This window comes from Hippopotamus amphibius, chromosome 17, assembly GCF_030028045.1.
Source record: "Hippopotamus amphibius kiboko isolate mHipAmp2 chromosome 17, mHipAmp2.hap2, whole genome shotgun sequence".
In the NCBI taxonomy this organism is placed as follows: Eukaryota; Metazoa; Chordata; class Mammalia; order Artiodactyla; family Hippopotamidae; genus Hippopotamus; species Hippopotamus amphibius.
Genome location: NC_080202.1, coordinates 38,568,410 through 38,592,728, shown reverse-complemented (window position 1 = coordinate 38,592,728; position 24,319 = coordinate 38,568,410). Strand labels below are relative to the sequence as shown.

The window sequence follows — 24,319 nt, the reverse complement described above, 5'->3', positions numbered from 1 at the left end:
GGAGAGAAGTGTTTTTTGATGGAAGATTCAGCACAAAGAGGTGGGGGTGAATCTGCCAAAGAAGAGACACCTCCTCCCACCCCTCTCTCCCTTCTCCCTCACCCTTGCTGAAATAGCAGGTTTGAATCCTGCTACATGTTACTCCAGGATGGGTGTTTGTGACCATGAGCCACTAGAAGACAGAATCTGTACTTAACTTGCAATTAACACTGGGCTTGGCAGAAAATGGGCATGGATCATAAATAACCAAGGAATAAATAGGGGAGGAATAGACTATAGAGGAGATTGAAGAAATGGCAGAGGGATTTGAGTTTGATGTGGCTGACAAGGCAAAGTCACCATAGGTTCCTGAGATGGGGAATGGCAAGGTGGACAAATAGTATTTCTACCTAAATTGGATTGCTAAACCAACGGACACCTGGCTGAAAACAGCAGCACTGGGCACAGCTGACCACTCTGATTCTTTTTTTCTTTTTAAATAAATAAATAAATTTATTTATTTAATTGGCTGAGTCTTCTTTGTTGCTCACGGGCTTTCTTTTGGTTGCGGTGAGTGGGGGCTACTCTTCGTTGTGGTGTGCAGGTTCCTCATTGCCGGGCTTCTCTTGTTGCAGAGCACAGGCTCTAGGTGTGTGGGCTTCAGTAGTTGCTGCACATGGGCTCAACAGTTGTAGCTCACGGGCTCTAAAGCGTAGGCTCAATAGTTGTGGCGCACAGGCTTAGTTGGTCTGCGGTGTGTGGAATCTTCCTAGATCAGGGTTCGAACCTGCGTCCGCTACACTGGCAGGCAGATTCTTAACCACTGCGCCACCAAGGAAGCCCCGCCATGGATTCTTGATGCACTTCCTTTCAAGGCCTCTCTGTGACTCCATTCTCTCCTGGTTTTCTCCAGTTCACTGCACTAGATACTCCTTTTCAACCTCCTCAGAGAACTTGTCTTCATTTTCCCAGTCTCTGAAGGTCACTATTCTTCTATTGCAGAAACTCTTAAATTTATGTACAGCCCAGATTTTTTTTCCTCCAATCTCCAGATGTAATTCAACTGCCTCCTTGACGTATTCCTTGGATGTCTCATAGACATATCAAATTTACCACCTGCAAAATTAAACTTTTGATTTTCTGCTGGAAAAACTCCTCCCCGCTGGCATATCGCAGTAAATGGGATCAACATGCACTCACTTATTAAAGTCAGAAGCCTGGGAATCATCCCTATCTCCTTCCTTTCCCTCTCTTCCATATCCAGTCCATCAGCAAATTCAGTTACTTTTATCCCCAAAATATATCTCAAACCTGTCTCTCCAAGGCCAGCCCTGCACAGCATCTTAACAGATCTTACTTCTTCTACTCTAACCCGCCTCATTCATTCTCCACATAAAAGCCAGGGCAATCTTTAAGTGGATGTAAATCAGATTGTATCACTCTCTGCTTAATCCTCCATGACTTTCCATGACACTTTGAATAAAATCTAAACTTCTCATCACTCCGTAACTTTGTATCCATTAGGCACTCATGGCCCACTGCCTAGAGGCTGAGACCTTGTCGCAGACCTAATAAAAATGTTTGAGACTGGGGGGGGGGGGGGGGGGGGGGGAAAGGAGCTGGTTCCAAATAAACACTGTAAGTCAAAATTAATGAATGTTTGTGTCTGTATGATATATGTCAACTAATCCTAAATTTCATCTCAACCTTTATGAAGTTATTTATATATTTTATTTTACTGAGGGATATGGGTACATATTAATTTCTTGGATATAATGTGAAGTGGGTCCCCAAAAGCAGGAGTATAGAGAGACTTCAGGGGTTCTAAAATGGCCCTCATTTAGGGCCTCTGTAAAAAGTGCTGCACATCCCCATCTATGCTGCCTTCTCCACCATCTCCATGAGGCCACTCCTAATTGCTCACTAAACTCAACCAGCCAGCCTTGCAAATGCCTAAAACATACCAAGATCTTTCCTGCTGTACCCTTTTCTCCCAGCCCTTCTCCTGACTGGCTCCTTCTCCTCCATTAGTTCTCAAATTAAATGTAACCTCCTGAAAGAGACCTTTCTGACCAGTCCATCTAATGTAGGTGCACACCCTACCCCCAACTTTCTCATTTTCTATTGCCTTATTTCCTCCACAACACTACTCTCAATCTCTAGTTTACTTTGTCTCTTTATTCTGTATTTCCCATTAGACTAATGAGCTCCATCAAGGCAGGGAACATATATCTTGTTCTCTGTTGTATCTTTAGGGCCTATCCAATGACTGATCCAGAGCAGGTTTCAATGAATAGCTACTGAATGAATAAATGAATGAGAACTTAATCTTCAAGGGCGGAGGGCCATGTAAGCAAGATTTGTCTTGGATTCCATCTTGAGATTCTGGAGGCACTCATCCTCCTTTGATTCCAGGCACCCAGATAGATTTAAAAAGGAACGTTTGGAGGTTTTCCCCAACAGTTTTCAGGAAATCTCTTGTAATTTACTCTCTTGGGGTGGGCGAGGAATTAAAAATTGGCTCAAAACCAGGTTAAAGGGAAAGGAAGCGGTTTGGAGCATTTGTGTGGTGCGCCAGGTTGGGGCTCTTTGTTTTGCACCCTCCCCTCCCCGTCTCTAACGGCTCCACCCCTTCCTGTCATCAGCCTGAAGCAAAGGGTGGCTTTGGCCTAGGTTCGGACTCCTTAGAGCTCATCCTCGTTAATTATTCATTGTGTAGGAGGGCACTGCGGCGCCGGGCTTTTAATATTTATAAGGGGCGGGGCCTCCTTCCCGCTGGGACTCCTGGGAAAGTTCTAAAATATTCCTGAGGGAGGAGGGCACTATGGGAGCCGAGGTTCTTGCTATTCATGAGGGGGCGGGGCCGCCTTCCCGCTGGGGCTCCTGGGAGGATTCTAAAATATTCTCCAGGCCAAGGGGGCGCCTGCGAAGCTGGAACGTAGCTCCGGAGCTGACGGGAGCCGGGCCCTCGCTGTTCCCGGCAGCAAAACCTTGAGGAAATATTCTCTTTTTGAGGATGGTGGGGCAAGGCGACTAAGTCCCATTTTCCTGTGATCCTTTAGCCGGGAAACTGTCAAAATCTGTGGTAAAAGAGATTTTTTTCCCCCCAATATTTTCTGGAGATAGTTTCATCTTTTCATGGGCTGAAGGAGGTGAAAAATGAATCACAGTGTGGTTTGACTCTTATGTTGACCAGTTTCTCTTTTATGGCCACCTTAGTTTACCTCTTTGGAGATGTTTTGGGCTAATTCCCGAGCAAATGGGGGCGGGTCTCTTCAAAGGATTTTCTTAGGTTAAAACAAAGTAGAAATCCTAGTGAATTGCTGTTGGACGGTTTTCTCTGAAAAGGGCGGGGAGGTTCATCCAAGAGGGCCCTCAAAGCCTTTCACACGTGGGCAAAAATGAGTGGGATGGAACAAGGACGTTGAAACATCATCTCATTAGGATTATTTGGGCTCGTGATTCTCATTCTCTAGAGGGCTGAGAGGAAACCAGAAATAATTTGGAATTACACGTTTAGGGTTTTCAGAAGAACCTGCTATCTCGCCCAAAACGTTGAAGTCTGCGTGAGGAAAATGAAGAATTGTAAGAGGAGAGTTCAGTTTTAGAAGAATTTGAGTCATTGTGTTTTAATCCTCTAAGAGGTTTAAAAATATATGTAGTGTGTGGTTGACACACTAAAGTCCCCTGGCTATTGTCAGTGAGTCTCTCAAGAGCCCACAGGCCCCCACCCAAGTAGAGAAACAGAACAAATCCTAGGCCAGATGTATATTTTACTATAATGAAAATGCTTTAAAATCCTTACTGTGAAAAGTTAAAAACAATATTACGGATTAACTGAATTAAGATTCTTCCATTTGTTGGAATCCCATGCAGTCCTTAAAATATCAGTACATATACTTGTAGAAATATATCTGTTGGCATGGAAAGAAATTACAATTCTAATTACAATTAAAACTGAAAAAGCAGATTACAAAAGTGTGATCAGTGATTCTCTCTTTTTTTGTAAAACAGAAATATATATATGTAAAATTCTGGAATGATATAGACCAAAGTGCTTAATTTTAAATGTTAAAAACCAAATGAATTTAATTTTCTTCTTTTTGTTTTGCTGCATTTTGTAAAATTTTGACAATGCACGTTACTTATGTACTTTAAATGATTATTTTAAAATATCTGCTAAATTCAATGCACATTGAATGCTGAAGCAAAGCGCTTATGTATGGTATGGTTTTAAAGGAGTTTCACAGTATGCTTTTCGCTAAGCACTAAATTTCTTGGCCACATTTTCAAATATATAACTGATTTTAAATTAATATAAATTGACATGTAAACTTTTAGATGAATAAGTAACAATGTGATTTTCAGCAATTGTATGACAAAAGGACAAAATGTATTGTGGTCAGATATGTTTGTAACTCTTTGATGAGATGTCTTAGTTGTTTCTTCAGAAACAAAGAGCCTCAGACTGGAGTTATAGTTATGCATATGTACATATACATGTATATATATGTATGCATGTACATATATTACTCCTGAATTGAAGGAGGAGTGACACAAAGTCACCGTGTGTGATGAATAACATTTTTTAAAAGAACTATTGTTTAGTATAAGTAAGTTATCAATTTTAACAAAGTTCCTTCTAGGAAATTTCATCTTGAAATAAGTTGCGTAGGCCCTTCCTAAGACTTATTAGTAACTATTATTAACCAGAAGTGGAATTGAAGGAACAATTATTTATTTATTCTAGCTTTATTAATTTTACAAAACTTTGATTTCACTGCACATAATTGGTAATCGTGAAAAAACCATGTCAGTTCTCAGTTTTAAAGAAATAGAAAAACATTATTACAAATTTGTAATACTACATTAATACTTTGATTTTTTTAAGAATGTAAAGATTGTAAAAGCAACATAATTGACAAACATTGAATGTATTGAATTTGTTATTTTTGTGTGTTAACTCTTTTACTTTTTAAAAATGTTACATGTTTCTTTTCTTAGGATATATCTCATCCAAATACACACCTCATTTTCTACTAAAACTCTATCTAAAATATTTGGCTAAAAGGGAAAAGTTTTGAGTATTTCATATTATGCTGAGATGAATAAATAGACTCTACTGGTTGAGACGCCATAAATTGGACATCACATTAAAAGTTTTGTAAATATGTAAAGACAGCTGTTGCCCATCAGAGTATGAACTTCTGCATTTAAAAAAAACAACAGCTCTTCATCATTATAATTTCCTTTCCTCTTTGTCTCTTGTACTTTGTTTTTCTAACTAGGATAGATTCCTGAGATAAGAAAAAGGATGGCATCTAGAGTAAATACCAGTTTCACTTTGATTCCCAACCAGAAATACAGACGTAGTAATCGTCGATCCAGCTATTTTTCCAACACCCTTGACCCAGATTCTCAGCCCTTATCAACACTTGGAAATTTTAAAGCCTTGCCATTGGAATTATTCCAAATAATCTTAAGATATTTGTCAGGTGAGGTTTGGGAACTAGGAGTAGGCTACATGGGCACTGGAATGTTTTATTTTCCCCAAGAGCTAGTTTGTCATCTTAGGCCCTGCTAGAATGTTAATGGAGTTCCCATTAAGTTTATTTTTAAAATTACATCATTGTTAGGTAAGTGGTACTCAAAGAAAATATGATACTCAAGCTCTTTAAAGCATGCTTCCAATTATAATTACATGTAATTTGACTGTTACATCCCCAATGTTTCTAATTCGTTGAGAAGTAGATTTAAAACAATTTTAAGGTTTTCCTTCCCCCCCACTTTTATTATTTATTTTTATTATTATTTGGTATTATTATTAATGAGCTAACCTATAAGTTAATAGATGATGCTAATAGTGATGTTCTTGTATTTAAGCCATTCATATATATGTATACATATATGTTTCCTTTGATAGTGAAGGATATCAGCATGCTAAGCATGGTGTCCAAAACAGTCAGCCAGCATATTATTAATTATATCTCAACCTCATCAGGAAGCAAAAGACTTTTACTACAGGACTTTCATAACCTTGAGCTGCCTAACAGGAGACAAGACTCCATTATACTGGAACACTACAGATCTCTAGGTAATTTATATAATGTAATGAGAACTGTAACAAGTAAAGAACTATAGTTAATTAAGGGGATTTTATTACAAAATTCTGTAAGGTCTGTGGGAAATGGACTACTTCTTATATCTATGATGCTTTTACTCTTCAGTGTGAGGACTTTCCCTTAGCATTTACACTTAGCTTTAAAGATGAGAGAATGCACTTTAATATAAAGTGTCAGTCCTTGTGATTTCATGTGGATACAATGTCACCTATGCTTATTGTCTAGGTGGATTGGAAACTGATGTATTTTTCTGTGCTTTACTTCCTTTGAATCTAATGAGTTTTATCTCTATACTTCTTTTCCTTTTCAACCATAATCTAGTTCTTAAAATTGAAGAGAAATTTAAGCATATAATTGTGGAAAATCACTTATTCTCTTATCAGAAACAATGGTTTTCTTTTTTTTTTTAAAGCACTGTACACATTTACTAATAAATCATTATTCTGTTATTAAACTAACCTTATCAAAGGAAATTCTGGACAATTTCTTCCCTTGATTTGTAATCATTTATGTCTTTTCATTGATTTCATTCTCCCTAAGAGTGCTGAAATAAAATTCTAATTTTGACTTGACTAATGACAGCAGTTTACTTATGAAGCTACTTATAATTAACCAAAAATGGCAATAAAACTGAATATCAGAGTAATGTTGAGATGTAAATAAAGGCATAAGAAGAGTAAGTAAGTGAATGTTACCTTTTAGTAGCTCAAGGATGCCTAGCTTTAAGATAACAAAATAAGACTATATAGATGTATAATTACATCAAAGTGTGTTTGACAAGTATACTTAGTAAGACTAAATGAAAGGTATGTAATCTGGTTACAATGTTATTGGTTTCAGTATTTATGATTAGGCTTAGTGAAGCCTGTAATAGAATACGGCAATTACTTTTTTGCTACTTGTCATTGTAAATATCTTTTTTTAACATCATTGGATTCAGAGGAAGCGTACTTGGGAAAAACTTATTCTTTAATTTTAATTTGAAAGAATTTTTTCTCCCTGACCAGGTTCATTTGCATAAACAAACAAAAATCATTTAGACAATTATGTGGATAATTAAGTTAAATATACAAATGTGTATTTATCTTAAAAGCTAGCTTTTTTTGGGGGGGGGGTACACCAAGTTCAATCATCTGTTTTTATACACATGTCCCCGAATTCCCTCCCTCCCTCGACTCCCCCCCACCCTCCCCATCCCAGTCCTCTAAAGCATCATCCATCCTCGAGTTGAACTCCCTTTGTTATATAGCAACTTCCCACTGGCTATCTATTTTACAGCTGGTAGTATATATATGTCTATGCTACTCTCTCACTTCGTGTCAGCTTCCCCTTCACCCCCCGCCCCCCCAAACCTCGAGTTCTCCAGTCCATTCTCTGCATCTGCGTCCTTGTTCTTGTCTTGTCACTGAGTTCATCAGTACCATTTTTAGATTCCGTATATATGAGTTAGCATACAATATTTGCCTTTCTCTTTCTGACTTACTTCACTCTGTATGACAGACTCTGGGTCTATCCACCTCATTACATATAGCTCCATCTCATTCCTTTTTAGAGCTGAGTAATATTCCATTGTATATATATGCCAAAAACTAGCTTTTAAAAATGGTTTTATTCATGTAATGATTTCAACCTTCCATTTAAATTTCATGCAGACACCTAGCTTATGACTGATTCTTTAGATAAATGTTTGATGTACTTACCATTTCCTCATGTTGCCATTGCTATCTGACCTGTTCTTGTTTTCTGACATTAAAATAACATTTTCAGAATTCTCCATTCTAAGGATTATAAATTTTAATTTGCTTCTTTCATACAAAACAGAGCAGATGGCCAGTGTGGAAAGAACATTACATCTGACTTTATTTTAGTGGGAAGAAATTAGAGAAGTTTGTCTCTAAAGGGTATAGCAGAGCACCTGTGTTAAAAAAAAAAAAAAAAAGAAAGAAAGAAAGAAAAGTCAGCCAGTATTGGTTTTTATGGTAAATTGAAACCCTTAAAAATAGGCATTCTACAGTAGAAAAAGCAACCAACATATAATTATAGCTTACAATTCCCCAGCTATGATATGCCGTGGGACTAGATGCCAAAACATGAAAGGAAAAGAACTCAGCCTGAAGACCAAATACTGAAAATGTCTTTTATGTACAAAAATAAGGAGGGTTTATGTTTAAAACAAAATTCTGGTCATGTGTTGCCCAAACATAACTTCTAAAAATAAATTCAATTCCCATAGATTCTACAGAATTATATAAAGTAGTTATTATATTACGTAGAAAAGTAAATGCAGAGAAAATGAAAACTGAAGAAAGTCGTGATATTCAGAGATATATTTTCCTACTATATATCTTATTTTTAGTTTGAGGACATTTGCCCTTATAGGAATGTTAACAATGTATTGCCATTTTAGGAAAACAGAACACTTAAGGTTAGAAGAAACAAATCATACACTTCCTGTCACTGTAGTTCAAGTTACATATCTCACTGGGAAATCGAAGAGTTTTTTTTTTCTTTTTTAAAAATCTAAACACAAAATTCTATACATTCTTAACATGCAAGCCCCATAAAAGGATATCTTTGAAGGAAGAGATATATATTTCATCCAGACTGGATACTTTCTGTGAGAAAAAAGCAACTTCTAATCTCTGAAATTTTAAGTACTTAACGACTTTAAGTTTTTGTGTTTGGAGAAAGCAATACAAAATCTCTTTTCTCATTCTTTCCATTAGCAACTCTTAAAACATTTTCCTTTCTGGACATGAGGTTAATTTTAAGAGATACTGGAATATGTTTTCTGTGGAATAAAGAGAATAGAGTTTCCCTATTGTGTTTTGTGTTTGGTTATTGTATCTTTTTAAGTCTAAATACTTTCCCATATATGTCCTGTAGCATCAATTTCACAATTTTTTGTAAGATTTTATGCCGTAGCCTCTTAGGTGGACACCAGAATCACTTGGTAAATAGCATATATAAGTGTTTTGCACCCTTCCTCCCAAACTTCCTATTAAAAACTCTTATCAACTCACAGTCCACTATGGTATACTTGACTTTCAGAAAACATTATGCTGTGTTATAGAGATTTTTAAGTTAATTACATTGCTGTCATTTTTTAAATGTCTCTTTACTTTCTCAGGTCTACTATTTAAAAGATGTACATTGCTGCTACCCACAAAGGAAAGACTAAAGTACATTCACAAGATACTCGCAGAAGTAAGATCATACTTCTGAATTAGTTCACAATCTTGATTTCCAGTAAGATGTTTTATTATTAATGTCTTATACTCATTTAAAAATCTATCTTTTATTAGTAGAATTCCATGAATTAGTACTAAAAAATTGATGATAATCTGATACTTTACCAAGTATTCAGAGATTATAAAACACCAAAATGTAGTATAGGAATATTTTACTTATTATAATTTTTATGTGTAACTAAGTACATCATTCAACTTTATTAGGCTTATCAGAGTAATAAAAGTATTTTTACCTCATGTGGGAATTCTGAGGATGTTTTAAAGTGGTGATTTAGATATTTTATTAAAATGAAAATAATTTCCAAATGTTAACATTTTACTGTTTAAATTTATTTATATATATATATGTTTTCTTTTTAAGGTTTATTTATTTATTTATTTATTTATTGGCTGCTTTGGGTCTTCATTGCTGCACACGGGCTTTCTCTAGTTGTGGTGAGCGGGTGCTACTCGTCGTCGCAGTGCATGAGCTTCTCGTTGCGGTGGCTTCTCTTGTTGTGGAGCATGGGCTCTAGGCGAGCAGGGTTCAGTAGTTGTGGTGCACAACCACTGAGTTTAGTTGCTCCATGGCATGTGGGATCTTCCTGGAGCAGGGATCGAACCCGTGTCCCCTGCATTGGCAGGTGGATTCTTAACCACTGTACCACCAGGGAAGTCCCTGAATTTATTAAAAGTATTTTTATATATTAAAAGTATTTTTAATATATAAAATGACAAACCTTTTATGATAATTTATGACTTGAAAATGTGTAACAATGTGTTTGGGCATAATCTCTGTTAGACATTGAGTTTTACTATATAAACCCAAATATACATCTAATACTGCTGATTCAGTTTTACACTCAATAGTGTGCAAAACTCTTTCTGATCCACTGGCTTTTTTCATGTCATCGTTTGCATTGAGTTCAGATGTATGTTACTGCAGCAGCTTCTGAGATGATCTTTCTGCCATTCACTTCTTCACTCCCCAAGACATTCTATATGCTGAATCACTGTCATCAAATTAATTTTCTTGCTTAAAAATCTTTCAGTGGCTGTTCAGTTTCATCATGATAAGGTCCAAAGTCCATAGGTGGTATTTGACAGTGCAACCTTAGTTCCTACTACTTTGAGCCTAATTAAGCTGCTAATATCTTTCTTTCCAAATGAACATTTAAAATTTTTACCCCTATACCATTTTGCCTTTATTGTTTCTCTTACCGATACTATCTATTCGTTATATTTGAATCCCACTTAAAGACATTGTTTGTTTCACATCCTTCATAAGCTTTGTTTTTTTTTAAATATTCGTTTATTTATTTTTTTATTTGGTTGCGCTGGGTCTTAGTTGCAGCATGCAGGCTTCTTAGTTGTGGCATGCATGTGGGATCTAGTTCCCTGACCAGGGATTGATCCTGGGCCTCCTGCATTTGGGACGGCAGAGTCTTATCCACTGTGCCACCACTGCTTTTTCAGTCATTCTCAAAATTATCCTTCCCCTGCTTTCATCATGTCTGATATGTTTATTTGGTCATTTTAGCATTTATACATATTCTAACCTGAAATATAACATGAATTTCATGTGTATATATCTTATTATCCTAAGTAAATTGTGAGCTCCTTGAGGCAGAGACTTTGTTTTATACTTCTTTCTTAATCCCCACCTGTATAACATGATGCTAATCAGTTATTTAAAGTTTTATTTAATGTTATTTTCAGTTAAGACTGAAAACAATCCTTGCATATTTCTGTTAAATTTGAATGTCAAATCATTGTACAGTTCCACTGAAAAGGAGGAATTAATAGTTGTTCTCTTTACAGGTTTCCTGTTTTAAATTTAATGGCTGTGCAGCTCCATTGCAATGTTTAGGATTACCATGTTACGGCATGTTTTTACAGGTACTTTTTTTTAATGAAAGAAGAAAAGGAATTCTTTTTGAGCTGTTAACAAGTAGAACATATAATCTGTCTTTCTATATGTTAATAAAAGTAATAATAATCTAAAAAGAAAACAAAATAACATTGTAAAGATTTGAGAATGTGTTAATCTACTAACATGTTTGCCACCTCAGATGTTGTTCTTTGATTTCCCACTGGTAAGAAATGTTTCACATTTATTTGTTCTATACCAATGTCCTTGAAGTTTCCAGCCCATTGTAATGAGTAGAAATATTGTAGGGTAGAGGGTGTTTGTGTAATGAGTTTTAAGTCTTGGGCTGATTATTTAAGATATGATCTTAGAAATCAACTGTGTGAAAAAAAATAGGTATAACTAACCTTATTGTGGTAATCATTTTGCAAAATATACATATATAAAATTACTATGTTATATGTCTTTAACTTATACAGTGGTATACATCAATTATATCTCAGTAAAGCTGGGGGGGAAAGAAATCAAATGTATGATTTTAAGAACTTTTTTACTACTTTTTTATTATAAACAAAGAAGATAATAATAACATTATTATTAATGCTGTTCAATATATTATGAACATATTACACTGTTCTAAGTAGTTTACATGTATTAACTTACTTAAAACTTACAGCGACCTTATGAGGTTTACAACAATCTTACAGCAGTCTTTCTTACATCCCATCCTGCCAGCCAGTCACCATCTGCATGTACAGCTTCCAGGGGCATAGGCCCTCCTTCTAGCCCTCTTCCAAGATGGATTTTTGCTTTTTTTATTTTCCCTCTTTGGAACAGATAATATGAGCACATGTATTCATATAAAGTTCAAAAGGTACAAAATGGTATGAAGTGAAATGTAAGCCTCCTCCCAGGCCTATTCCTTGTTCACAGAGTTCCCTTCAACAGAAGTAACCACTGTTAGCAATTTCTAGTATGTCCTTCCAGAGAGAATAAGACTGATTTTTAAACTACTGAAATCTAGTTCAACTATTTTAAGAAAAATTGATATGATTAATCAACTTTTTCAAAATCTACTTATAGTAGAATACTATTTGAATTTTTTTCATGTATGTGTAACCATACATTCTGGTCTACTCAAAGATAATTATTATATTTTGTCCTAATAAAATTTTTTTGGTTCACACCCAAATGTCTTAAATAAATGTTCATAATTGTCACATTAAACTGAGGTCATTTTCATTTGTAAACAATATCAAAAAGGATAGCTAGAGGGTGTCAATAGGGTTCTACTGTAGTCTAAAACTAAGACACAGTATGGTTGTGAGTCAGATGTCTAAAGTTTTGTTCTAGGGTTTGGGTATTTGTTATTTTCCTCATAACTATCAGAGTTCAGGATTCAATACCATTTAGTTCTCTGAAAAGATACTCCCTATGCAAACAAAAAGAAACTAGATTTTGGAGCATTTCTAGGTTTTGTTTATACAAAATTTCCAACAAATTTGAACAGTTCCATAGTGGATAAAAATTGCATATTGCCTCAATTTTATGCTGTGCCAGTTATGGTCATAAGGCAATAGTGACTTGTGTTTTGCTTTGATGGTTTGAATGTCTGCAATGTTTCCTTTATCATCCTCAGACCTTAACAGCAGGCTGGGATGAATTCGAGTGCCATCGTGTTTATAACTTCTTATGTGAGCTGACTAATCTCTCTCGCAAGATGCAGATAGCTGTCTGCAGCAAACCAGGTAAAGAACTAAAATTCAGAGATAATGTTATACAGAGATTAACACAGAAAAAAAAAGTATAGTTCTAAACTGTATTAAAAAATAAATTGTGGCATTTATTTGTAGTGAAAGGACAAAGACGTGTAAGGGAGTGATAAACTCTGAATCAGATTGTGAGGCAAAAGTGGCCTGTGATTAGAGAAAGAGAAATGCTCAGAGGGCTTCAACAATATTATTTTATTCCTTAAGCTGGTGGAGGATACAAAGGTATTCATTATAGTATTCTTTATACCTTTATATATACCTGAAATAGTTCATATTTTAAAAATTTTAAGAGGGGGCTTCCTAGGTGGCGCAGTGGTTGAGAATCCACCTGCCAGTGCAGGGGACACGGGTTCAATCCCTGCTCCAGGAAGATCCCACATGCCGCGGAGCAACTAAACCCGTGCACCACAACTACTGAGCCTGTGCTTTAGAGCCCGTGAGCCACAACTATTGAGCCCATGTGCTGCAACTACTGAAGCCCACGCACCGAGAGCCCCGTGCTCCACAACAAGAGAAGCCATGGCAATGAGGAGCCTGCGCACCACAATGAAGAGTAGCCCCCACTCACCGCAACTAAAAAAAAGAAAGCCCGCACACAGCAAAAAAGACCCAACACAGTCAATTAAAAAAAAAAAAAATCATAAGAGGGACTTCCCTGGCAGTCCAGTGGTTAGGATTCTGCACTTCCACTGCAGGGGGCACAGGTTTGATCCCTGGTCAGGGAACTAAGATCCTGCATAACACACGGCTCAGCCAAAAAAAATGATAAAGAACCATACAATTTAGCAGTTTCACTCTGAGAAACTCCCACAGCATGCACAAGGAGACATGTATAAGAATGAGCATTGCAGCATGTAACCAGAGAAAGCTGCAAACAATGTAATGCCTGTTGTCAGAAGAATGGATAAATGAATTGTGGCGTATTTATACAATTAAAACCGTTAGTAGTTAAAATGAATTAACTAGAGCCATGTGTATTCATATGGATAAATCTCAAAATATAATTTGAGGAACTTCCCAGGTGGCGCAGTGGTTGAGAATCCGCCTGCCAATGCAGGGGACACCGGTTTGATCCCTGCTCCAGGAAGATCCCACATGCCGCAGAGCCACTAAGCCCGTGCGCCACAACTATGGAGCCTGTGCTTTAGAGCCCATGAGCCACAACTATTGAGCCCATGTGCTGTAACTACTGAAGCCCACGAGCCTAGAGCCTGTGCTCCGCCCCAGGAGAAGCCACGGCAATGAGCAGCCCGTGCACCACAACGAAGAGTAGCCCCCACTCACCGCAACTAAAAAGAAAGCCCGCGCACAGCAAAAAAGACCCAACACAGCCAATAAAATAAATAAATAAATAAATTTATATATATAAAAAAAAAAAGAAGAATCCACCTGCCAACGCAGGGAACATGGGTTCGATCCCTGCTCCAGGAAGATACCACATGCTCCGGAGCAGCTAAGCCCATGGGCCGCAACTACTGAGCCTACACGCTAGAGCCCCCAGGCCACAACTATTGAGCCCACGTACCTACAGCTGGTGCTCCGCAAGAAGAGAAGCCACTGCAATGAGGAGCCCATGCACCGCAATGAAAGTGTAGCCTCCGCTCGCCAGAACTAGAGAAAGCCCATGTGCAGCAACAAAGACCCAACGCAGCCAAAAATTAAAATTAACTAATTAATTTAAAAATATATATGTAATTTGAGGAAAAAAGGTTACCAGACAATACTTTTAATATGACACCCCCCCAAAAAATATGATACCATTTATATACATATTAAAAACATGTAAAATAATTCTATGTATCCTTTATGGTTATATACATATGTAAAAAAATATAAGAACATAGTTGGGAGGTATAATAGTTAATTTTGAGTGTCAACTTGGGTAGGCCACCATACCCAGATATTTGGTCAAACATTATTCTAGACGTTTCTTTGAAATTTTTTAGACAAGATTAACATTTAACTCAGTAAACTTTGAGTAAAGCAGATTATCCTCCATAATGTGAGTGGGCCTCATCCAATCACTTGAAGGCCTTAATAGAAAAAGACTGCCCTCCCCAAACAAGGAAGAATTCTACCAGCAGACTGCCTTTGGACTTGAATTAGAACTCGTCCCTTGTCTGTGGCCTGCCACCCTACCCTGCAGATTATGGACTTGCCAAGCTTCCACAATCCTCATGAGCAAATTCCTCAAAATAAATCCTTCTCTATGTATGTATACACATTCTGTTAGTTTTGTTCTCTAGAGAATGCTGACTAATACAGGAGGGACAAAACCCATTTCAAGATGGTGATTACCTCCAGGGAAGAAGGGGATTGGGACTGATACACAAGAAGTTTGAACTGTATCAGTAATGTTGTGTTTATTTTTAAAAATCTGAAGCAAATATAGCAAAAAAATAAAGATTTGACAACACTAGGTGATCAGTGCACAGTGTTTGTTACAGCATCTCTGCTTTTCTGTCAGCATGAAAGAAATCATGGCAGATTTTTTTTTCTAAGGCAGACACAGAAGCCCAAGGAAACAATAACCAAATTAATTTATCATGTCCTACTCTTGATCAAAAAGTTTTATTAGCTCCCTGATATCTTCAAAATAAAGCCCAAACTGCTTATACTGGCCTTCACATTCTAAGCCTAGCCTACTTTTTCAAAATTATTACCCACTACTCTCTGTATCAGTTTGACATAGGCATATTGCTCTACTCACTGTATCTCAGACACCTCTTACACACTTCTGCCTCATACTTTTTATTCATTCTCTCTTTTTCCTGAAATACTATCTCTCCTTTCCACCCTTTAACAGCCATTTACCTGACTTCCTCTGCAAAGCCTTTTCTGATCTTGCCAGAAACACAATAATCTCTCTCCTCTAAACTTCTGTGTTACTTGTCTTAACACATCAGGAGATACTTACATCTGGCCTCAGCGCATTGGTAGACTTTCCATTTACACTTGTCTTATCTACAAGTAAGTAGAACATAAATGGAAAAAAAATATAAAATGTAAAATGATGCCACCACCATGGAAAACAGTTTGGCCATTCCTCAAACAGCTAGAGTTATCATATGACTCAGCAGTTGCACACCTATGTACATAACTAAGGAAATCGAGAGCAGGTACTTAGACAAATACTTGTACACCAGGGTGCACCAAAGCATTATTTTCAGTAGCCAAAAACTGCAAACAACTCATGTTCATCAATAGGGGAATGAATAGACAAAATGTGGCATATGCATGCAATGGAATAGTATTCAGTCATAAAAAGGGGTGAAGTTTTGATACAGGCCACAACATGGATGAACTTTGAAAATATATGCTAAGTGAAATAAGTCAGACACAAAAGGACAAATATTGTGTGATTCCACTTATGTGAGGTATCTAGAACAGGCAAATTCATAAAAATTCATAAAGTAGATTAGAGGTTACCAGGATCTGGGGGACATGGGGAATGGAGAGTTCATGCTTAATGGTTACAGAGTTTCTTTTTGAGGTGAGGAAATGTTTTAGAGTAAGGCAGTGTTGATGGTTGAACAACACTGTGACTGTAATTTTTTAAATTTATTTATTTATTTATTTAAGCTGTGCTGGGTCTTAGTTGCAGCATGTGAACTCTTATTTGCAGCATGCATGCAGGATCTAGTTCCCCGACCAGGAATCAAACCTGGGCCCCCTGCATTGGGAGCGCAGAGTTCTACCCGCTGGACCACCAGGGAAGTCCCTGTGACTGCAATTGATGCCACTGAATTTTATACTTTAAAAATGATTAAAATAGCAAATTTTGTATTATATATATTTTACCACAATTTAAGAAAATAATGTAATATATCAAAAACTATTGAATTATATACACTAAATGGGTAAGTTATATGGTATGTAAATTATATATATTTCAATAAAGCTGTTTAAAAAAAGCCATTAGATACCACTTCATACCCACTATCATGGCTAGAACTGAGAAGTCAGATAACAAGTGTTGGTGAGAATGTGGGGAAATTGGAACCCTCATGCATTGCTGGTGGGAATGACAAATGGCGCAGTCACTTTGGAAAACAATCTGGCAGTTATTCAAATGATTAAATATAGAGTTACCATATGATTCAACAATCCCATTCCTAGGTATATCCTTAAGAGAAATGAAAACATATGTCCGTATAGAAACTTGTACATGAATGTTAATAGCAACATTATTCATAATAGCCAAAAGGTGGAGACAATCCAAATATCCATCAATGGGTGAATAGATAAACAAAGTGTGGTATATCTATACAATGGAATATTATTTGACCATAAAAAGGAATGAAGTATTGATACTTGCCATAACATGGGTGTACCTTGAACACATGCTAAGGAAAGAAGCCAGTCACAAAAGACCACCTACTATGTGACTTCATTCATATGAAAGTTCAGAATAGGAAAATCTACAGAGATAGAAGGTAGTGCTTAGTGCTGGAGTGGTAAAGGACAGAGGGATAGGAGAGTGATGGCTAAAGGAGCAGCGTTTCTTTTTGAGGTAATCAAGATGTTCTAAAATTGACTTGGTGATGGCTGAATTTGTGAATATACTAAAAAAAGATTGAATTGTACACTTTAAATTGGTAAACTTTCTGGGATGTAAGTTATATCCCAATAAAGTTATTTAAAAGAGTAGTTCCTCAAGAATCTAAAATTTTTACGGAGTAAAACAAAGTAACACTCTCAGTACAAAGCATTTAATGATGTATGTCTTTGACCTATCCAGTGTGCATATCAGTCTTTCTGGAAAGAATAGTTTACAATTCTTTTGTCTTCATAGGAAGTTCTCGAAAACTGGAGTTAAGGATCAGACTGTTCTGTAGGAACGTTCTGCTTGATCATTGGACCCATAGAAGTGATTCTGCATTTTGGTTGACGTGTATATTAAAGCCATGGCCAATGGTGAATCAGGCAAGATTACTATATATCATCTTTGGACCAATAGCTTCTCAAGATGGTGAGCATCCGTTTCTTAGAGATGTATGTTACAAAATTGATTAATTACTTTTACTTTAGAAAGCATATCTTTTTGTACCTGCTTAGTTTCACCATTCTTAATAACTAAACTGTGTTTTATGACTTCATAAATGTATACTACATTAACTTGTACATAACTTAAGCATCAAGACAGAAATTGTTCTGCTGCAGGCTATTTCCAAATATGTTCTCATCATCTCTGATTTACCCAAAATGGCTGCATTTCATTATATATATATATATTTTTATAGGCCATGTTGCATAGCTTGTGAGTTTTTAGTTCCCCAACCAGGGATCAAACCCGGGCCCATGGCAGTAAGAGCACAGAGTCCTAACCACTGGACCACCAAGGAATTCCCTGCATTTCATTTTTAAACATTATCTTAACTCAAGATTATGTTTATTGCTGGAGGGGACTAATAGTGCAAGTGAAGCAACATGGTAGTCAGAATTGACGTTTTACTTAATTTGGAGTGCATAATATGATTTTTTGCAATTTTTTGGCCTTTCTAATTAAGTTTTGCTTGAATAAATGTTAAAATTAGCATATATTTCTATAGTTCACACTGCCCTATGTCAGGAGTTAACCAGTTTAAAGTATGTTGAATAGCAGCAGGAAGCCAATCTGGGATCAAATTTTGTTTGTGTGTGTAATTCACAAAGAGAATTGGTCACAGGTAAATAATAAAAAATTGACTGAATTACTCTGTTTTGATATAAATATCTGGAAGATTCTCAAATATAGCACGCTCTCTTTTTGGAAGGCTATCACTAGGTTTTATTTCATTTTAGTAAGTTATGTCAATTGTTTATTTTAATTTCTATTATGGGGTAGCATTATCTTTGAACCAGAAACAGTGTTTTGCTTGGTGAAACTACCTTTTCTTTACCTCATTTAGCTATTGTTGCTGTGCTTCATCAATCAGTCAGAGACATTAAAATTTATACTGTTATCAGAATTGACCTTTCATTATGAAAGTTAAAATGAAAGTATCATATATAAGTAATGGATTCCATTATACAATCCAATTTCCTTTTTAAACAATCCATGTAGTCTTTATCACAAAACCAACTATTCTGTCATAGCCTAGCTTTTGTTTCAATTATCATCCAGGACAGGTGGCTTGGCAGAAAATGATAGAAGGACCTGCAGATGAATCCAGTCTGAAAGGTTTGGCTGACGCTATTAAATTGCTATATGACACAGGCACCAAAGAATGGACAACAGACAATGTTATCAGTCTTGTAGATGAACTATCAGGTAAAAAAAAAAAGTATTTACCACATACAGTAATAGAAATTTGTTATTAGAATACATTTACAAAATTGTAAGGACAAGTCTATAGGTAACAAATGAGTTGCCTATTGGAAATCACTAAATGCTCTAAAATATTTAAAGTTTGGCTTTATGTTTGAAGAGAATGCGTATAATCAACTCACTTTCCTTCAATTTTACTTGCCAATTTTATAAAAATGTATTTATTGCTAGTATTATTTGAAAGCTTCATAATTTAATTGGCTTAATTATTCCCATTTTGCAAGTTCTTAGAAACACCTCCTAATGTTGGGTAAGAAGAAAGCCCTCTCCTGTTGGTACAAGAGAGGTGAAACAATGCTTCCCATTCCTGCCTAATCCCATAGAGTCTAAAGTTTACAAGATTTCTTTCTTTACGCAGGATTATACCACCTTGTCTGCTGACCTATGTGTAGAAGAAATGCTTTGACTATATTACTAGTACATTTGTGAGAGTTGCTGTGACTTGGCAATAATCTCCGTCCCCGGCTGAATGTTGTAATTGGAAAACTAAAGCATTTTTTCTGAGATTCCCCCTCGGCACTAATTGTATTTCCCATAAAGTAATGTAATATTGCATGTATTTAATGATGTTTACTATAGCTATTGTGTAATTTCTCATTAAGTAACTGTTCTTTCTTTAATAAAAGTGGTTCCCCATGAGTGGCTTCTAGAGAATAATGCACGTCTCCTAGTCCTAAGTGGGAACAACATCTGTTTCACTTTCATGGCGAGTAAAGCTGTGAATGGACGGGCCATTGAGCTGGCAAGGCTGATAGTCTTTTTGGCTTTGGTAAGTAAAAAATAAATTTTTTCTAGCAAGTTGCTTAGTTGACCTACCAGGGAGCTGACCTGAAGGAACTGAAATATGTATAAAACATTTTGAAAGAATAAGTATTTAAGTATATATTTTTGTATATACTTTAAATTTTTAAAATTTATGTAATAAACTATCATATTTGGAATCATTCCTTATATTAACCTCTCCCTACTTCATATCTGGATTGTCATTACACAGCTCTGCCAAGTTATATTCTTTCTTTTTTTCTTAAATTCCATTTAAAAAAATTAAGCATCCTTTGTGATTTACTTCAGGATAATTACTGGGCAACAGGGAGAGAATGTGGAAGTGAGTGGTGGTAGAAGTGAAACAAGATTAGTAATTGTTGAAGCTAGGGAATGGATATTAGGGATTCATAGTATTACTCCTTCACTTTTATATAGTTAAAATGTTTTTCAAAAGAAAAACATTTAAAAATATATTTAATATTCATTCATTTAACACAAATTGAGTGTTTACTACGAGCCGTACACTGCGAGAGATTTTAGGATGTGGAAATTAATAGGACGAATTCCTGACCAAAAGCTGCTTACAGTTTTTTAAATGATATCAAAGTATATATAAATAAATTCAGTGTGATAAATGCAAAAATATGTAAAAAAAGATACAGAGGTATCAGAGAAGAGCCAATATTGGGTGGGTGTAGAATACAGAGAGGGCTTCCCCAATCCTAGTAGATGTAAGTGTTTTAAATGAATAGGAAGTGTTCACCAGACAGAGGGGTTAGATTATTCAAGCATGTACCTGCATGTGTTGCATAGAAATCTCATTTATTTGAAGCCAGCCCAACCACTGCTTCAAAAGCAATGGAATAATCTTCAGTTGGCTGTTGTGAGGAATAATTGAAAGTAATCTATTTTCTACAAAATGGACATCTTTACCAACTCAACTGCTTAAAACATGAATGAAACCTCTGTGGCTCTTTAAAACGTGAAAATATGAAGAAAGCTACTAAATTAACTGTATTCTAAATGTAAATATTTATTTTAATAAGCAGATGCCCTCAGAAAAAAACAGGAAAGAGAGAATTAGAACTGCATGGCTGGACTTCCTAGGTGGCACAGTGAGTAAGAATCTGCCTGCCAATGCAGGGGATGTAGGTACGAGCCCTGCCCTGGGAAGATGCCACAGAGCAACTAAGCCTGTGTGCCACAACTATTGAGCCTGTGCTCTAGGGTCCGTGAGCCACAGCTATTGAGCCCGTGCACCACAACTACTGAAGCCCACGTGCCTACAGCCTGTGACAAGAGAAGCCACTACAATAAGGAGCCTGCACACCACAATGAAGAGTAGCCCCTGCTCTCAGCAACTGGAGAAAGCCCGTGTGCAGCAACGAAGACCCAACACAGCCAATAAATAAATTAAATAAATAAATAAAATTTTTTTTTAAAAAAAGAACTGCATGGCTATTATCAGGGAACTATAAGCAGTTCAGTATTATTATTTTATATATATATATATAGATTGATTGATTGATTGGCTGTGTTGGGTCTTTGTTGCTATACACGGGCTCTGTCTAGTTGTGGCAAGCAGGGGCTACTCTTTGTTGTGGTGTGCGGGCTCCTCTTGTTGCGGAGCACAGGCTCTAGGCGTGTGGGCTTCAGTAGTTGCGGCACACAGGCTCAATAGTTGTGGCTCATGGGCTCTACAGAGCAGGCTCAATAGTTGTGGCGCATGGGCTTAGTTGCTCCATGACATGTTGGATCTTCCTGGAGCAGGGATCGAACCTGTGTCTCCTGAATTGACAGGCAGATTCTTAACCACTGCGCCACCTAAGAAGTCCCTCAGTATTATTTCTTTTCTTTCTTTTTTTTTTTTAAGTATTATTTCTGAAGGGAAAATTGTGCAGAAGAGGAGGTGGTGAGTTTCGATAGGGAGAGTCTATGTAAGGAAGGGCCTTGTAGACCATTCTGTGGAGCTTGAATCATAGGAGCCACACTGCTGACAAGTTTTAGGAAGCAGGGAGATGTGGTCAGTTTTATGTTTTTGTAAGGTGACTTTGGCCACACTATAGTTAAAGGAATGAAGAGGAAGCCGCTAGGGGTGGAGAAGCCTTCTTTAGAAAGCCTTCTCTGATTAACATCTCAACTCTGATCATTAATTTTCTCTAAATTGTCTCAGTTTTGTCTTCTCATTATTTTCATTTACCAGTGGTGTTCTAAAGCCACTGTATGTGCGGGGTAAATCATCTCCCAAAATAGATTGCAAGCGCTTTGAAATCCAGGACTTTGCCACTTATTTCTTTCGCAGTGCCTTGTATAGTGCTTTACACATAATAAGTAGTCAATAAATATTTCTTGTCAGATTAACATTATTTAGTTACACTACTGTATAGTTTATTTTCATGCTGTATATTTTTGACCATTTAGGATGTTAGTAAATAAATCTTTTCCTTTCAGTCAGCTTTATTTTATTTTATTTATTTATTTTTGGCTGGGTTGGGTCTTAGTTGCAGCACATGGGTTCTTCATTGTGGCATGTGGGCTCTTCATTGCACCATGTGGGCTCCTCTCTAGTTGTGGTGCATGGGCTCTAGATTACACAAGCTCAGGAGTTGTGGCACACGTGCTTTCTAGTTGTGGTGTGTGAGCTCTAGAGTGCACAGGGGTCAGTAGTTGTGATGTGGGCTTCGTTGTCCTGTGGCATGTGGGATCCCAGTTCCTCAGCCAGGATTGAACCCCCGTCCCCTGCTTTGGAAGGTGGATTCTTAACCACTGGACCACCAGGGAAGTCCCTCAGTCAGTTTTAGCTATAAACATGTAATCTTCACTTTATCTATCTTTTAAATAATAGAGAAATACTCCCTGCAACTCTCAAGGTGGAAAGTTGATGTTCGTAGGGTTCTTTTGCCTGTTGAAATTGCCGTTTGTCTGTTACCCTCATTGGACGCCTTGAAAATAGAGGCCCTGGCCTTATGCCTTACCATTGTATCCCCAGCTCTCAGCGTGTGCTCAGTAAATACTAATTGAATGAATGAATGTGCAGGAGCCTTATTTTTCATATATTTAATAATTGTTTTCAATATTATTTCTTACATTAATAAATAATATTCTATGATAATCTTGAACCAGGCTTTTATTTACTTCACACTTTTCCCCACTAAATTTGTACCATTTGAAAGCAAAGGAGTATTAAATATAAGAGCATTTCCCATTTATAGACTCAACTTGATGTTATGTATAAAATTATGAAAAATCATAAACTGTCATTGTTGATAACCATTTCCAAATTCTACACCTTTCTTCACGTGAAGATTTACCATAATGCTTTGTATGTCTCAATCAGGTATGTGAGAAAGAACTATACCGCATGGATTGGGCAGTTAAAATGATGCAAAAAGTCTGTAAAGTCTTTAGCTCTCCAGTGGAAAGAAGTAACTTCCTGCAGAGTGTGGCAAATACATTTACATGTGTTATCATGGAAATGCTACAATCATTTATGTCTGGTGAGTGTGCATGTAGATGGTGCACAGGTGTGAGTAAAACGCATTCTAGTCTCCCCTTAAGATACAGATAATCCTGTGTAGACTTTTATTTCTAAGTTAAGAATAGAAAAATCAGACATTGTTTGTTTTCCATGAGATATAAGTTCCTGGTTTTGTCACTCTTAAAATCTGGTACTGTTTTGATGGAAGACATAAAGTTGAAGAGTCTGCTCTGAAAGGGACTAATTTCAGTTCTGCACTGTAACAAATTTTAACTTGCTAACTTAACCAGCTATCATAATCATCATAATATTCCTTATTTATATAGTTTACACATATATTATTTTATAGTTTTATTAGGTGCCCAACATGACAGTTAACCCTATTTTACAGATGAGAAAACTAAGGCTTAGAGAAATTAGCTGATTTGCCCAAGGTCATGAAGTTAGAAGCAATAAAGCATGGACTAGCATCTTTTTCTTCTGATTTCTAATTCAGTGCTCTTAATATAACTCCATGATTTCAATGGTTAACGTCTGATTTAGGGAAAAATCACTAACTAGTCTTCTGTTACATATTATTAGGGAAATTGGAACATCTTATGTTTCAAATAAATCATATATTTAGAAACTTAATTGTCATTTTCTTTTCCCTACTGTCTATTCCTGTGTATGGCATATAGGAGACGGTGATGAAGACGACAGAAGCTTTTTGAATTTGTTCTATCTTGTGCATGCTCAGGCTAACTTCTATAAGGAGGTCCTGTGTTTGACCATGAACAATCTCTCTGCCTAA

At 36.5% G+C, this 24,319-nt stretch overlaps 1 protein-coding gene across 2 annotated transcripts; it reads left to right on the top strand.

Moving 5' to 3' along the window:
* The first annotated feature begins 2,938 nt into the window (after positions 1-2,938).
* Positions 2,939-24,319, top strand: FBXO47 (F-box protein 47). 2 transcript variants are annotated; one of them, XM_057716754.1, is made up of 11 exons: positions 2,939-3,064; positions 5,273-5,474; positions 5,903-6,073; positions 9,232-9,308; positions 11,153-11,230; positions 12,841-12,949; positions 17,769-17,945; positions 19,080-19,226; positions 19,910-20,052; positions 23,386-23,545; positions 24,207-24,319. In XM_057716754.1, exons 2-11 carry the CDS (start codon positions 5,294-5,296, stop codon positions 24,317-24,319), a joined length of 1,356 nt encoding a protein of 451 aa, XP_057572737.1. In that variant the 5' UTR covers positions 2,939-3,064; positions 5,273-5,293. The 2 variants fall into 2 exon arrangements, with proteins under 2 accessions (XP_057572737.1, XP_057572736.1); XM_057716753.1 differs by lacking the exon at positions 2,939-3,064 and having other exon boundaries at positions 5,250-5,474.